At 41.7% G+C, this 17,091-nt stretch overlaps 1 protein-coding gene across 1 annotated transcript in view; it reads right to left on the bottom strand.

Moving 5' to 3' along the window:
- myo16 (myosin XVI) overlaps positions 1-17,091 on the bottom strand; it is a 250,670-nt gene that overhangs the window by 131,382 nt on the left and 102,197 nt on the right. The window contains exons 10-11 of the mRNA XM_060929678.1: positions 14,532-14,682; positions 14,154-14,264 (exon numbers count right to left, since the gene is read on the bottom strand). Coding sequence (XP_060785661.1) covers positions 14,154-14,264; positions 14,532-14,682 — 262 coding nt within the window. The remainder of the gene's footprint in view (positions 1-14,153; positions 14,265-14,531; positions 14,683-17,091) is intronic.

Genomic DNA, 17,091 nt, shown 5'->3' with positions numbered 1-17,091 from the left:
TTGCATGTTCTCCCCGTGTCCGCGTGGGTTTCCTCCGGGTGCTCCGGTTTCCCCCACAGTCCAAAGACATGCAGGTTAGGTTAACTGGTGACTCTAAATTGACCGTAGGTGTGAATGTGAGTGTGAATGGTTGCCTGTGTCTCTGTGTCAGCCCTGTGATGACCTGGCGACTTGTCCAGGGTGTACCCCGTCTCTCACCCATAGTCAGCTGGGATAGGCTCCAGCTTGCCTGTGACCCTGTAGAACAGGATAAGCGGCTACAGATAACAGATGGATGGATGAACGGTAGCGCAGCAAAACAACAACTGAGGAGAGCTTCAATAGCTGCGAAAACAACAAAAGTTAGCTGTCTGGCTTTTTTCGCCTTCTTGACCTGATCACACCCAACTGTCAAACTATTTGCTCTCCTCCAGAGCAAAATGCGATGCATGCATTAGCTACTAGCACGTCCAATTTGTCGATTTTAATACCACGAGTTGTCTCACAAAAATGACTTTTTTTTGGTGGTGTAGATGTAGATGACTCTTTTAAAAATGTATCGACGTGTGCATGCATGGTGTATCGGAGGACAGATATGTCCACGTTACAGTTAGATACAGGTCATGAATGTGAACCGTCAGGATCCATAAACCTGATCTGAGCAAAAATCAGAATGAACAAAAAGGACTGTAATGTGAACGTAGCCTTAGACTCACTTATCTGTGACTTCAGACTGGAGTTTGACTTGAATGTTTTTAGCGACTGTTCCGTGTTCTGTGTAAATAGGCTAGATATGTTAAATTATGTTTATTTACAATTATACAAATTAGTTCCAGTCTGCTAATTTGATTGCACAAACAGCAGTGGTACAACAGCTCTGGTGCATTTCACTGTCTGTATCTCTCTACTTGTCTGTCTTTACTGCTTAAAATTTCAATTCTAGCAACGGTTTGTTCTGACAAAACTGTTATTACACTTACTAAGGGCTGTCAGTCTGTATGTAGCAACATGCTATCCAGCTGTGGCTTCACTGGGATCTACTTTCATAGTTGGAGAAAAAAAAATAAAACAACATTTTTTGCCATATTGTATCTGAAACGTCAGCTATTCCATATCAGGGTTTCCCCTGAAGTGTCATAGCGTAGCGGCCCCGCCACACTTTATTTATTGACCAATATGCTTATTGACATGCCCCTACCCATTAAACCGCCGCTTACACTGCAAAAAATTGAAAACTGAATTTGAGGAGAAAATTACTTAATACTAGTGAAATTATCTTGCTGCATGGACAGAGATTTTTACTTGATAAGACATCTTAGAACAAGTTGGTTGCAATCTAGAACTAAGTTTAATAATCTCAGAATTGGTGTCTTGTATTCTTCTAATAGGAAATGCCAGATCGTTTAAACTATTTTCAAGATATTTTCATTTGCTAAGATATCATTTTTTGCAGTGTACAATTTAGGCCTATCAGGGGTCACGTTAACGCAGAAATCATGCATTTTTATGCACACGTATGCAAAAAAAAAAATGCACTTTCAGAATTTTAACACGTCCCGGGACGCAGGGCTCCTACTTGAAATTTTTACTGATTGCCTTGGCAAATCTGTTAGATTATGTTGTTTAACAAACAAAGCAAAAGTAAACAGAACAAAAAGGTCACAGCATCGTGGTCGCTTTTACGTGATGTCATGGCAACTGCGGATATCTGGATGTGGACTTTGGACGCGATATATTTTATTAGACCTAATGCTTGGCTCGACTAGCAGTATGTGTTATGTATTGATAATGTAGACTAGGCTAAATACCATAAAGTACAGTACGTGAATTCTAGGCTCTGGCTTGTTTATTACTGTTAGAAGTCCATGTTTGAGCTTACCTTTGTCATAATAAGGTATTTTTCTTTATGGGGAATTTCCCATAACATTCCGGCATGAAACCTGCCTCAAAATATCGGTAGGTATCTGGACTTTTGTAAGCCTTTGGCATCTCCAGTGTATTTAGAAATCCCAAATACTAAATAGTTCAGGACGTTGTAGCTGGTTTGCCGAACACTTTTCAAGTGGAATAAATACATTGTGGTTAAATTAAGAACAAGCCTTTATTTATTTATTCATTTATTTATTTATTGTCTAATGTAAACTCAAGTACAGCAAAATTCCTCCTCTGTATTTAACCCATCTGAAGCAGTGAACGTGCACGCATGCACACACACACACACACACACACACACACACACACACACACACACACAAAGTGAGAGAGAGAACAGTGTGCAGAATAAAAAAATAAATACATTTGTGTGTAAATTATGTGGATCTGTGATGCCTGCATGTCCCAGTTGTTGGATGTAACGCAATCTGCTGGTATAAAATACATTTTTAATCGTTTCAGGGAGATTGGACTGACTGCAGTCGTCTTGATTTTCAATATTAACTGTCATAGCGGTTTCTTTGTTTACCCGGTGGGCAGACGCTGCGTGAAAAACAAAAATCTGTGACGTCAGTGAAAGCCCTCTATTTCCTAATCCAGGTTAAACACTTGTGAAGAATGACCGAAAAACCTTTAACTCTGTGGATTGTCAGTGGAAAAAAATGGCAAGATCGTGGCTGCAAACCGCGACTCACTCTATCTATCTATCTATCTATCTATCTATCTATCTATCTATCTATCTATCTATCTATCTATCTATCTATCTATCTATCACTCACAAAAAATGCCAGGGACCCCGATTTGGCCAGCCATGTGGGTCCCAGGACCCAGAATGAAAAATCCTAGCATCGTCCCTGCCTACAGTATAAACCTAGAATCAACATGCATGTGTTTTGTAGCCTTTGTGCAGTTAATCAATACAGTCCATGCAAGCCCATGGCACTGAACTTGATCTAAGTTTACAGCTGATGTCAGAGAAGGGTATTCCACGCTGATTGGTTGAGTGTGTGCGGTATTTCGCGTTGATTGGATGAGTGATGTACAATTAATATTCGTAGGTAACACGCAAAAATAGTGGAGCCTTCAAGCCAAGCACGAGTGAGCAAAACACTGATGGGTTGCAGCTTAATTACAGAGTTTTTCACAAAGAAAACTGCGGAAAACAACTCCGCAACAGTGGCAGACTATAGCTGTGAGACAGCGACGGCCAGTTCGCTGCATGTTGCTGACCAAATTTTGCCAAATGCCAGGTCATCTGATGCGTTTTCATTTTAGCATCTGACGGTTTTTTTTTTTTCATTTTATTACTGTTCACTTCAGTCTTGAGTATTTAGTGTTTAGTCATCTGCACTATTGCCAAAATTTAACAATCGGTATTTTGAACAATTCGTGCCATGATGCATCACCATTCACTTTGATGTGAAATAAATTGCAGTCTCTTTTGGAACAGTACACTGCTTGTGAGATGCAATTGGGTATTGTATTGACCTTTTTTTGGGGTGGGAATTCAGTAAAATTAAAAGTAAAATATAGCCTTTTCCCCCCCCAACATGTTGAACTGGTAAATACCAGCTCTAGGTATCACCAGAAGCCATGAAATGAACCCTTAAATGAATTTCAAAATTTTCCGGGGGAGCACGGCCCCAGACCCCTCTTAGCTTACTCTTTGCACCTCGCTGCACTCGGGGGTCTACTACTCTTTTCAGTTTTTCTAGGGGAAACCCTGAATATTCATTTATTTATCAAACTGTTGTGCAACAGCAATGTCACACTCACCTACGGTTGTGCTGATATTCATTATAACAGCACTCTTGCTCGATATTGCATTATTGCTTAACCCTTTGATGCAAAACATGGGTCAAAAGTGACCCGTGTAGGTATCATGCCGCCATTTTGTCTCTGGGGACTACAAGTCCCAGTCCTCTTCCGCGTGACCTATGTCACGCGTGGGCGGGATCATCTACGTCAGTCTGCCATGCGCGCATAAGTCCGGGCGGAAGTTCCGCTCTTTGTCTCTCGCGTCCGGTTTCCGAGGAGTCTAGACGCATAAAGAGATGCTCTCAAACCCGAAAACACTTCTTTCTTGCAAGATTCACCATCCAGCGCGTTCTGTGCCTAACCACTGGCCAAGGTAAAAGTCCAGAATAGCGCGATCTTTAAACTCAACCTGAGTTACAACCGGTTTATTCGTATTAGAAGTGACGTCACGACTGCAGCCCAGGCAGTTAAAAGTTAAGAAGCGACTGAATCCTTTTTAACTCAAAAGCGCTGTGCATCTTATTCTGATCAGAGACTTTTCCTCACGAACGCTGAAGTTCGGACCAAGAGTCCTCTGCTTTCCACGGGAACCACCCAAGTGCTCCGCCGGACCCAAGAAGACTCTGCGCCTTCTACACGAGCGGCTCACGTGCTTCATGAACAGCGAAGCTCTGCATACATCTTCTTCTCGGCGAACATCTTCTTCATATCTTGCTAAAGGCAGGATTAAGTAAGATTTTGGCATTTGGGCATGATTAAGATAGTCTTAGGAATTTGCTTTTATTGAAATAGTGTGAATTTAAACCCAGGTTTATCTGTTACACTGTTAGACACGCAGCGTGTTGATTTATTTTGGTTCTATGTTCTCTCAATTGTTTAATAGGCTGTGCATGCTCCTCTCTGACTAACACTTTAATTTCCTTATCATACATTTTGACCTTATCAAGGTTTCAGTGAGTTTGGTAATGTTATGAGTGTGGAATCTTTTTGTTACTGAGAAAACACGTGCTCAACAGGCCTCACCAGGCCTGATACACTTTAGACAGCTTCCCTTTGTCTGCTTAGCAACACAAAGCTAATCTAGGCCTACCTCGTGCTCAGTAGGCCTCACCAGGCCTAACAAACACACTTTAGCTAGGCCATAGGGTCTTTCACAAGCACACACTAGCAACACAAGGCTAATCTAGGCCTCCACCACGTGTAGTTAGCTACACGAGGCTAAATACATGGTCAAGTCCTTCCCACACACACACAAGCACACATTAGCAACAGAGCTAATCCTTTGTTCTATTTAGATAACATTCCTTTGTTTTAGCTAGCAACAAGCTAGGCCATACACACACACACCATATCATATTTGTATATATTGATTATTATTTTTATATTTGTTATAATAAATTCATTTATTAAACAAACTGTGTTTATTTGTGTGAACAATATCTGAAGTCCCCAATCTCTCAAAGAATTCAAAAAAAAAGGTGCATATAAAAAGTTATGTAATATGGTAAGTGATTGTAATAATTTGGAAATATACCATAATTTAGCTGTTTGGTAATTTATTATTAAGCACCAGGATTAATGGTATGATTCACTAAATGATTCATTGAACAATTCACTGAATGATTCACTGAACGATTCACTAAATGATTCACTTCAAATGAGACTGATTCTATGGTATGATTCAATTCAAATGAGTCAAAGTAAACGATTCAATGGGATTGATTCATTTTAATTATTAACCTTCAAATTTAATGAGACTGATTTAATGAGATTGATCACTTAATTTCAATAATTAACTGATTGCACCCACAGTAGCTTGGTGCCTCGTGTGAGGAGATTGGTTTGTTGACTTCTTGAATATTGTTGCAACAACAAATAAACTATCAGTTTAATTCAGCAACTGCTAAGGTATATCCCCAGGTGTGCTAAAACGGTTAACAGTAGTGTGATAACCATATCACAAATACTCATAACCTATTTAACTTAGGATAAGAAAGCATTTCCAAATAAACCTTATTAATTAATTACATAGTTAATGTTAATTAATAATGATTAAATTAATAATTAACTCATTGATTAATTATCTAGTATCCAGCCTAAGTAAATTGGCATCCCCTCGTGTCTCAAAAATGGAAGACAACGCTCAAGACGTGTCTCTCCTTGAGGTCATCGCAGACCTCATTCACTGCTCTGCCTCTGAAAAGGCAAATATTAAGTACACGAGTGAGAGTGAATGCCAAAACAACTTGGATAACTCAAACAAACATATGAGAGATCCAAAAAGAACAACTTTTAATGTCCAAGCGGCACTAGGTAAGCTATTCCTATCATACTTCCAAGATGCTGATTCAGAAATCAGACGCCTCCACGGAGAGGTTGAAAGGCTGACCACCAGCAACGCCGAGCTGACAGCCAATAATAATGATTTACATAGGGAGTGTGAGCTCTTGAAGACCTCCCTTGATGATTGCACCGAACGGCTAGAGAAAGCCGAAATGGTTGCTAAGAGGGCTGCCCAGGAGCAGACCCCCCCAAGAGCAGCGCGAGGGGCGTGAAAGACCCCCAACAATGCGCCAAAGCTCAGAGCGGGAAGAGGCGTCTGAACCAGACACCGTAAATGATCTGGTCGAGGACCAGACACCCCGCCAAACTCCATCAACTCGCTACTCGACTCCGTCGTTTAGCCAAGATGGAGCTGTCCTGCGCTCATCCCGAGCCCAGGCCCGTAGCGCACCTAGGTCAGTGCGCTACAGTTTCCCTGATCCATCTTCAGATGAAGCAGACCACGCATCTCGTGCGAAGCGGGAGCGATTCCAGAGTAGCTCAGACAGTGAGTACTCAGGAGAGCAAAAGAAGTCACGTAAGGACGCGCACCAAGCCCTCCGCCTACGGCAAATTGACCTACTTGCCAAAGATGTTGAACAATTCGATCCTGACAATCAAAGAACTAATGTAAATAACTATTTACGAGAAATTGATCGATGCCTGATGGACCTGCCGATCGCCACAACACGTGAAAAACTTAGACTAATCTGGAAGACCTCCAGTAGTAGCGTTCGTGCCTTTTTAGAGGCACTACCCCCAAACATTCGTGATAGTTATTCGAAACTTCGCAATTACATGAGGGAAGAATATGCGCCATACACGGACGAAACCTCCGCGACATTGTGTGCATTACAAATCAAACAAAAACGGTCTGAGGCGCCTCGTGAATATTACAGACGGCTACGTACTGCCTATTTCCAAGGTAGTAGCGCACCAGGGTTGGAAGAAGATAGAGGTTTCATATCTCCCTTCTTACATAACCTCCACCCAAGCGTGCGGACCCATGTCACACTGACGTGTCGACGAGGTCGCTATTCGATGAGGGAAATTAGGCGACTAGCCCAAATGACCTGGGAGACCATTGTCAAAACCGCAAATGGAAATGATGAACCCAGAGTCCTTAGGCTCCAGGATGCAAATGGGCCCCCGCTAACCTTAGAAGGAGGTGAAGCACCGAAAGGGGAACCCCCCTGGAAAAATTCCGGTCCAGCCCGATCCTTGCCGAGCCATCACAAGGGTGAGTGGAAAAAATCGACAAGGTAAGGCCAGGAGGGACCGAGGGCGAGTCCACAGTGACTATGGCAATTGCCCATCACATGAAAAGGGTCGTAGGGAACAAAACGGTTGGCAGCAAAACCGTCATCCCCGCTCTGACCAGAAACGGCAGAAGCTTTCCGACCGTAGCTCTAAACATAAGGGTAGAGACGACCAACACAGTGACTCAGACCAACCTGGTGAGTTCCCCTCAGAGCTGGACTCTTTAAAAGCCCAGTTGGCTGAGATTAAAGAACTGTTACAGGAGATGTCAGACCCTTCAACAGATAAAACAAAAGAGCCCAAGAAAAATGACAAAAAGCTATTCGCTGGCATGACTAGGCCAGGAACCACGGGTATATCTCGTGAAAGGGGGAGGAGATCCCTCTGAAACAGTAGGCGAGGGTCAGGATGTAGGGCCCCCCCCGGTGGCGAAGGCAAACACACAAAACGCACCTCTCATGTGCGCTAAAGTCTTCACCACCATTTCTCAGACACACGGCTCTCACAAGGCGACCCAATCCCAACCAAGCCCTGCAACATAAACGTAATCAGCTTCACACAAAACAAAACCCCACAGTAGTTGGATCCCACAAAATATGCACAAAACCGTTGCGACGAGATTAGTGCGAACACCGATCAACCGAGCGCCACACGAGATCAAATTTCTGATGAACTTCAGTTCATGTCTTTGAACACCGAGTCCGATGTCGAAACACCTGACATCGCGACTCCCCCTAGTGGCAAAAATCTCCCTCTATCCATCGACTTGACACAGGCACCCATTTCACTGCTGGTGTAATGACTGCGCTGTGGAACATGTTAGGCGTCGAGGCGAAATTCCATATCGCGTACCACTCTCAATTCTCTGGTCAGGCTGAACAAGCCATTCAAACCATTGTGAGCATGCTGCGAAAGTATATCACAAACCATGGTAAAATTTGGGACGTGAAACTTCCCTTGGTGCTAAGGGCCATTTGGTCCACCCCTCATTGCGCCACTGAAGTCACACCCTTTGGGATGATGACTGGGCGAGAGTCGGTTCTTCCCCCGCATCTCCTATACAAACCAGAGGCCATGAGCATCGCGATTGCATACACCGCACATCAACATGTTGCCGACCTACGACGCCACCTACAGTCAACCTTTACAGGTGCCCAAAAGAATCTCGATTCGAGAGTAGAAGGACACAAAGCCTACTACGCCCGAATCTCAGAGAAGTTCCTACCACCCTGGTCGAGACCTTTCGATCGTGGGAAAACCGTTCCCCGTCGCGTATCACATTAGGACATCTAGGCCTAATCAAACGCTTTCATATCGATTTCCATGATAATCGAATCAAACCTTTTGAACAGTCCTCACTCCAAAAGGGGGTGGACGACAGCTAGGCCCATCATGTCCACCTAGCTTGTACGCATCACTCAACCATAAGCGTACACTAGCATTCCCGGTCAGACTTCACCAACCCAACGAAGTAATAACCCTTCAGTATAACATGGTAGATAAAATACTAAAATCCGCTATTATTACTAGTGTGTATTCATCACAAATACACCTGGCATATAGTCTTGGCAGTGCTATCCTCATTTTTGTGAATCCACAACACTTAGAGATGTGCACCTCCACTAAAGACATCCACTGGGTCTGCCCAGGCAACCCATACATACATAATACTACACACCAAGCTGGATAAGATGGTCTGCGTCCCTGACAGCTTTAGCCGCAGTAGCGCACGCTCTCTGGCCAGACCACCCACTGCGATTACCAAACACAGAAGATTTCTAGAAGATTAGGTTTGCCAACCCAAACACTAATACTTCTTTCCTTCCTTCATTTCTTCTCTTTTCTTGTTTTTTTATGCATAAGAAATTGAATCCTACATGTTTCATGTTCAATGTTTAATATTTTTTTTTTGATGTGGTTTTGATCTAGTTAGTTAGATAGTGATTATATGCCCAAAATGCCCATAGTGATTATATGCCCAAAATGCCTCTGTCTCCAACTGTCTTACTGGAACTCTCAAGTTTACACAGTCTTTGCAGAGCAAGGCTACCTCAAGGACTATGGACACGGCGATGATACGATACGGTGCTCTCAGTGTTACGACTCCGTCATACCCCTGAGACCAAAAGGGGGAATGTAGGTATCATGCCGCCATTTTGTCTCTGGGGACTACAAGTCCCAGTCCTCTTCCGCGTGACCTATGTCACGCGTGGGCGGGATCATCTACGTCAGTCCGCCATGCGCGCATAAGTCCGGGCGGAAGTTCCGCTCTTTGTCTCTCGCGTCCGGTTTCCGAGGAGTCTAGACGCATAAAGAGATGCTCTCAAACCCGAAAACACTTCTTTCTTGCAAGATTCACCATCCAGCGCGTTCTGTGCCTAACCACTGGCCAAGGTAAAAGTCCAGAATAGCGCGATCTTTAAACTCAACCTGAGTTACAACCGGTTTATTCGTATTAGAAGTGACGTCACGACTGCAGCCCAGGCAGTTAAAAGTTAAGAAGCGACTGAATCCTTTTTAACTCAAAAGCGCTGTGCATCTTATTCTGATCAGAGACTTTTCCTCACGAACGCTGAAGTTCGGACCAAGAGTCCTCTGCTTTCCACGGGAACCACCCAAGTGCTCCGCCGGACCCAAGAAGACTCTGCGCCTTCTACACGAGCGGCTCACGTGCTTCATGAACAGCAAAGCTCTGCAACGGCGAACATCTTCTTCATATCTTGCTAAAGGCAGGATTAAGTAAGATTTTGGCATTTGGGCATGATTAAGATAGTCTTAGGAATTTGCTTTTATTGAAATAGTGTGAATTTAAACCCAGGTTTATCTGTTATACTGTTAGACACGCAGCGTGTTGATTTATTTTGGTTCTATGTTCTCTCAATTGTTTAATAGGCTGTGCATGCTCCTCTCTGACTAACACTTTAATTTCCTTATCATACATTTTGACCTTATCAAGGTTTCAGTGAGTTTGGTAATGTTATGAGTGTGGAATCTTTTTGTTACTGAGAAAACACGTGCTCAACAGGCCTCACCAGGCCTGATACACTTTAGACAGCTTCCCTTTGTCTGCTTAGCAACACAAAGCTAATCTAGGCCTACCTCGTGCTCAGTAGGCCTCACCAGGCCTAACAAACACACTTTAGCTAGGCCATAGGGTCTTTCACAAGCACACACTAGCAACACAAGGCTAATCTAGGCCTCCACCACGTGTAGTTAGCTACACGAGGCTAAATACATGGTCAAGTCCTTCCCACACAAGCACACATTAGCAACAGAGCTAATCCTTTGTTCTATTTAGATAACATTCCTTTGTTTTAGCTAGCAACAAGCTAGGCCATACACACACACACACACACAATATCATATTTGTATATATTGATTATTATTTTTCTCTTTGTTATAATAAATTCATTTATTAAACAAACTGTGTTTATTTGTGTGAACAATATCTGAAGTCCCCAATCTCTCAAAGAATTCAAAAAAAAAGGTGCATATAAAAAGTTATGCAATATGGTAAGTGATTGTAATAATTTGGAAATATACCATAATTTAGCTGTTTGGTAATTTATTATTAAGCACCAGGATTAATGGTATGATTCACTAAATGATTCATTAAATGATTCACTGAATGATTCATTGAACGATTCACTAAATGATTCACTTCAAATGAGACTGATTCTATGGTATGATTCAATTCAAATGAGTCAAAGTAAACGATTCAGTGGGATTGATTCATTTTAATTATTAACCTTCAAATTTAATGAGACTGATTTAATGAGATTGATCACTTAATTTCAATAATTAACTGATTGCACCCACACCCGGCTGAGTTTTTATCTTCTATATCTTTGCAATAAATTAATTCCATCATTCAGTATTCAAGGTATTCCTCAATTAACTTGTTTTTGATCATCATACATCCTTATTTTATTTTTTTCCTTTCTTACTTTTTGAATAAAACCCTTTTTGTATCACTACCCTTCTAATGCACAACATGGGTCAAAAACGACCTGCATTCATTTTCCAGGTTATTTCATGTATGGCTGAGTGTTTCTATGATATACTTTTGAAATAAATTCATTTTGTCATTTACTTTTCCAAATATGCAGGAAATATCTTGTTTTCGTTTGGCGCAAATCATCATTTTTATTTTTCCTTTCTTAAGTTATGAACAAGCACAGCTTTTGTAATTCTACATCAAGTTTACACACATGGGTCAGAAACGACCCGCATGCATTTACTACAGCGTTTGGTGGGAACTGTGAATTGTGCTTGTGTCAGACATTTCACAGCTCAGCACAGCGCCCTTTGCCCATCTCATACATGCAAGTAATGTTTTTCAATTGTTCTAACGTTACCTTAGAAAAAAATTGATTATGTTTAGGTTACCTTGAGAGTGAGTAGATTACTTGTCAGAAAGTTACAAGTAATTACTATTAGCTACCGAGCTGTCAACATATTCTACTTTAGTTAGCTAATTTTATTGTAGTTGGCTTAGCTAACTACATAGTTAATAAATAAATAAATACTTGGCCCCATTCACTGCTAAAGTAATTACTTGAAACAAATTATTATTATAGTATTAAGACATTTAATTTTAAATCACATTTGGATGACTCATGTGTAGTAATATAAAATTATTTTTGTTCATAAAGTAGGAAAGAAAAAATTAAATTAATGATTTGTGGTAATTAAAAACAAGATATTTAAAGAATACTTGGAATATTCAATCATAAAATAAATTGATTTCAAAAGATAGAGCAAAGAAAAACTCAGTCAGCATGAAATAACCTGGAAAATGAATGCGGGTCATTTTTGACCCATGTTGTGCATTAGAAGGGGTGTGCATACGTTTTGCATCAAAGGGTTAATTGAATCATGTTACTACAACTACATTACTACAACATACTCCAATTCATTACGGTAGCCACTTATGAATCACATGATCAGAAGGGCAAAGTGTTAGACTTGGATTAGACTTTAGACCTGCCTTGGAATTGAGAGTTGCTGATTTTAAACATGACTTGGACTTGCATATAAGTTACTCAACGACATTGGCTCAAATCCATTATTTTGCTGGCATAATTAGCAACATAGTGGAGGATGTAAGCAGCCCAGTCTGTACGCAGATAAAAGATGTCTGTGGACAAATTTACTAAGGTGTGCTAATTTCAAACACTAACGATTAAGTCCACACTGTGGAGATAAAAGTACAAAGACTGTCAAAGTATTCTGTATAGTTCAATACATTAACTATTTGGTGCATTTACAGTACAGGGCACAGTCATTTTGTACACACAGGAGATATGAATGTTTTAAAGTGCTAACATTACCAGCATCCATTTCAAAAACTAAATCGTTTATACACACATGTAGTAGAATATCAAGGTTAACTACACGTATACAAACAAGTACCAATTAGATGATATGAGAACACTTGCATATTTTCAGCAAGCCTCTCTTCGTCTTACCTTGAGGTTCCATTTTTAATGCGAGTATAAACAGTCTTCTCTGTTCCTCTTGTTCATTAGCAACATCCCCGTCCGTGTCAACAATATTCTCACTATACTGCAATAATGACTGACCATCATTAAGCTGCACTGCTCACTCGAAAAAATTGCTCGTCCTGCATTTCTCACTTGCTCTCTCATCATCAATCTGTTTCCCTCTCTGTCCTTCCACACACAGACCCAGTGCAGAAGCTTTATTAGGCTCTATACAACAGCATGGAAATAGTTGCAGCTATTAGGCATTGATTTGGCTCCAGCCATCAACCAGCACAGTTTTCAGTCTCCCACTGAGAGTGTGCTAGCGGCCAGGCATTACCGCCTGCCTGGAGCCACTGACAGCAGAACTACTCAAACAATTTGAACCATACAGATAGAGGAAAAAGTGCATGGGACATTGATTTCTTCCATTACTCCAACCTCCACTAACTTACACAGAGACTAAACTGAAGATGTGTGAAGAATTACTATACAGACTTTTAGAATGTATGCGTATGTGTGTGTACGCGTGTGTGCGCATATGAGAGGGAGGACGGCTATACCGTTTATTGAAATCCTCCTGATCAGGATCCTCCTGATGACCACGATGTGTGCAGATAATAAATGGACGGAATGCAACAGACTAAAATCGCCTTTGCGTTTTATATTTAAAAGGGTATTTACAGTAGCAGCAATGTTCATGGAATAATTTACATCCGAGTATTTGAAATAATTTTCAAGTAAATTATTTCAATATTGTACTGCATTCAGTAACAATATATAGTTGATCATTTTATCTTCAGCAGAACAAGGGCTAATAATCTATTTTAAGTAGAAATCCTGCATATTTGTAACAGAGTGACCCCCCCCCCCCCCTCCAAAAAAAAAAAAAACACACACACACAAAACCAAACATAAAACATTGTAGGAGCCTGTTAGCGTCTCTCCAGAGCATCTCACCAGTGTGTAAAGGGGCCTAAAGGGCTGCCATGCACACACCAGGGTCTGGCAAGGCTACAGTCAAGCCTCGGCTAAGCCCAAAATCTCAAAGCAGAGTGTCAGTGAGTGTGTTCTAACTCTTGGCAAGCCCATGGCCACGCGGTGAAGCATACTGGGCCCAATGGCTCAGGACAAGATAAAAATGTGTGCTAAAGGCAAGCATCCAGACCTTCTTCCCTTCCAGCTATCTCAAGAGAAAGGGGAGGGTTTTTTTTTTTAAGGCTTGCCCTAAGTGCAGGCCTGCACATGGGATTAGACTCAGCATGAGCTGCTTTCCTAAGAAAAGCCAGCTCATTTTCATTGCAGAGCCTCAGAGTGATCTAGAAATCAATATGATATACTGAGTGCAGAAGAAGCAGCTTCAAACTACCTGAGCTAGAGCCCACAGAGTGAGAGTGAGTGTGTGTGAGAACTTACATAGATCTGGTTGTTGCCGAAGCGTTTCTGCATCTCGTACAGAAGGCTGCTGTCTGTCAGCTCACTCAGAGAGGCCAGGTCATCATTCGGTGCTGGAGGCATTAATTTCACCTGAAAGAAAACAACATCTCCTAAACTGTAACCATACCTTTTTCACTAGATCACGACTCGTCGGCTAAACTATGACACATACCACACACATTGCAGTCCAATAGCAAAGCAACACTATCTCGCCACATTCATCTATTTTCCAGTCGCGTGTGTCTGGGTCCAAGTCTACTGGACACAGAACATTTGTCTTGGTTCCTCTCACTGTCATGAAGACGAATGAAGGCTGAACAGAACAGCAGTGGTTAGTCACTGAATAGTATTCCCTACCTGTTCCAGTTTGTTCGTGGTGCTGGGATAGGGACCATCCAGCCCGCTGTCCTGGGACGACTGACGGGTCAGGGCTCCTCCCGAGTCCCGAAACATGGTGTCCTTCTCCAGCAGACTGTCCCTCTTTGAAATGGGCAACGTCATAGGCATTCTACAAAAATATACTACACATTCATATGCATATAGTTCATGTGCATCTCCACAGAAATGAAAAGCACTGGATAAGAGACAAAGTAAATGAGGAATTGTGTGAACCTTAGGACGTTGTTTTATATTTCATTTGGCTGAGCAAATACAGAAGCACTTGGACATATGGCAAGATGCAGAACTCCGTTAACCATCTGTACAGGATTAGCAATAATCACCTCATTATCCTATCCATTACTGTCACTCATCTACTGCACACAGTATCCCTGATTTATCAAAATGTGCTCAAATCTGATCATAAAGCAAAGAAATCCCAGTTTCACTATTCACTGATGCTCAAAAATGCTTAACTTGCAAGTAAATTATCAAAATAAATATCAGTGTAATAGTATAGTATATTGTGCAGAGTAGTATCAAAGAGTACTGGCGAGTGGCCTAGTGGTTAGTGTGTCCGCCTCTCGATTGGGAGATCGCGAGTTCTACTCACGGTCGGGTCATACCAAAGACCATCATAAAAATGGTGCCTACTGCCATCTGGCAAGGCACGCTGCAATACAGATGCGAGTGGGGAGTCAAACTCTCGCGGTTACCAGAGGACTATCCCCCCCCACTGTAACCCTAGCTATGTAATACAGGCGAGAGGCTGAGAGCTACAAAACAGACTGGCGCCACCAAACACGCCATGAATGGTGTGGGAAGGACTTTGACTATAAAAGAGTGAGGCTTGAGAGTGATCATTATTGCACAGACTTGAACCTTGTGCCAAAATGTACTATAGGTAACACACAGATGTGTTGTAAATATAAATCATAATGCACAGATGTGGCTCTTTATTAGCTAAACAGTCCTTCAGTTGATTAACTGGTGCATTTGTATACAACAAGCACTGTAGAGTACAGTATAAGGGCAGGTGGCTTTGCTTTGTAGACTACTAAACGGCCCTGAAAAGATCTTCGAAAAAAAATAGTCCTGGCCTAGGCAGTGCTGAAATAGAAATGTACACAAACCATCATCTTGGAAAGGCTATTCCACCATCTGACCTAGACGTAGAGCCTTGACCATACAAACCGCACATCTGGTTAAAGTGCTTAAATCTCACTGCAGGTTTTTGGGGCTGTTAGATAATCTCAGCTCAACAGTAACCACATCTCATGCAAAAGATCTGTATAAGGTATTCTATTATGTACAGTGGTGCTTAAAAGTTTGTGAACCCTTTAGAATTTTCTATATTTCTGCATAAAAATGACCTAAAACATCATCAGATTTTCACACAAGTCCTAAAAGTAGATAAAGAGAACCCAGTTAAACAAATGAGACAAAAATATTATACTTGGTCATTTATTTATTGAGAAAATGATCCAATATTACATATCTGTGAGTGGCAAAAGTATGTGAACCTCTAGGATTAGCAGTTAATTTGAAGGTGAAATCAGAGTCGGGTGTTTTCAATCAATGGGATGACAATCAGGTGTGAGTGGGCACCCTGTTTTATTTAAAGAACAGGGATCTATCAAAGTCTGATCTTCACAACACATGTTTGTGGAAGTGTATCATGGCACGAACCAAAGGAGATTTCTGAGGACCTCAGAAAAAGCGTTGTTGATGCTCATCAGGCTGGAAAAGGTTACAAAACCATCTCTAAAGAGTTTGGACTCCACCAACTCACAGTCAGACAGATTGTGTACAAATGGAGGAAATTCAAGACCATTGTTACTCTCCCCAGGAGTGGTCAACCAACAAAGATCACTCCAAGAGCAAGGCATGTAATAGTCAGCAAGGTCACAAAGGACCCCAGGGTAACTTCTAAGCAACTGAAGGCCTCTCTCACATTGGCTAATGTTAATGTTCATGAGTCCACCATCAGGAGAACACTGAACAACAATGGTGTGCATGGCAGGGTTGCAAGGAGAAAGCCACTGCTCTCCAAAAAGAACATTGCTGCTCGTCTGCAGTTTGCTAAAGATCACGTGGACAAGCCAGAAGGCTATTGGAAAGATGTTTTGTGGACGGATGAGACCAAAATCGAACTTTTTGGTTTAAATGAGAAGCATTATGTTTGGAGAAAGGAAAACATTGCATTCCAGCATAAGAACCTTATCCCATCTGTGAAACATGGTGGTGGTAGTATCATGGTTTGGGCCTGTTTTGCTGCATCTTGGCCAGGATGGCTTGCCATCACTGATGGAACAATGAATTCTGAATTATACCAGCGAATTCTAAAGGAAAATGTCAGGACATCTGTCCATGAACTGAATCTCAAGAGAAGGTGGGTCATGCAGCAAGACGACCCTAAGCACACACGTCGTTCTACCAAAGAATGGTTAAAGAAGAATAAAGTTAATGTTTTGGAATGGCCAAGTCAAAGTCCTGACCTTAATCCAGTGGAAATGTTGTGGAAGGACCTGAAGCGAGT

Source organism: Neoarius graeffei, chromosome 9 (genome assembly GCF_027579695.1).
Source record: "Neoarius graeffei isolate fNeoGra1 chromosome 9, fNeoGra1.pri, whole genome shotgun sequence".
NCBI classification, from domain to species: Eukaryota; Metazoa; Chordata; class Actinopteri; order Siluriformes; family Ariidae; genus Neoarius; species Neoarius graeffei.
This window is presented reverse-complemented; position numbering and strand designations above follow the sequence as displayed.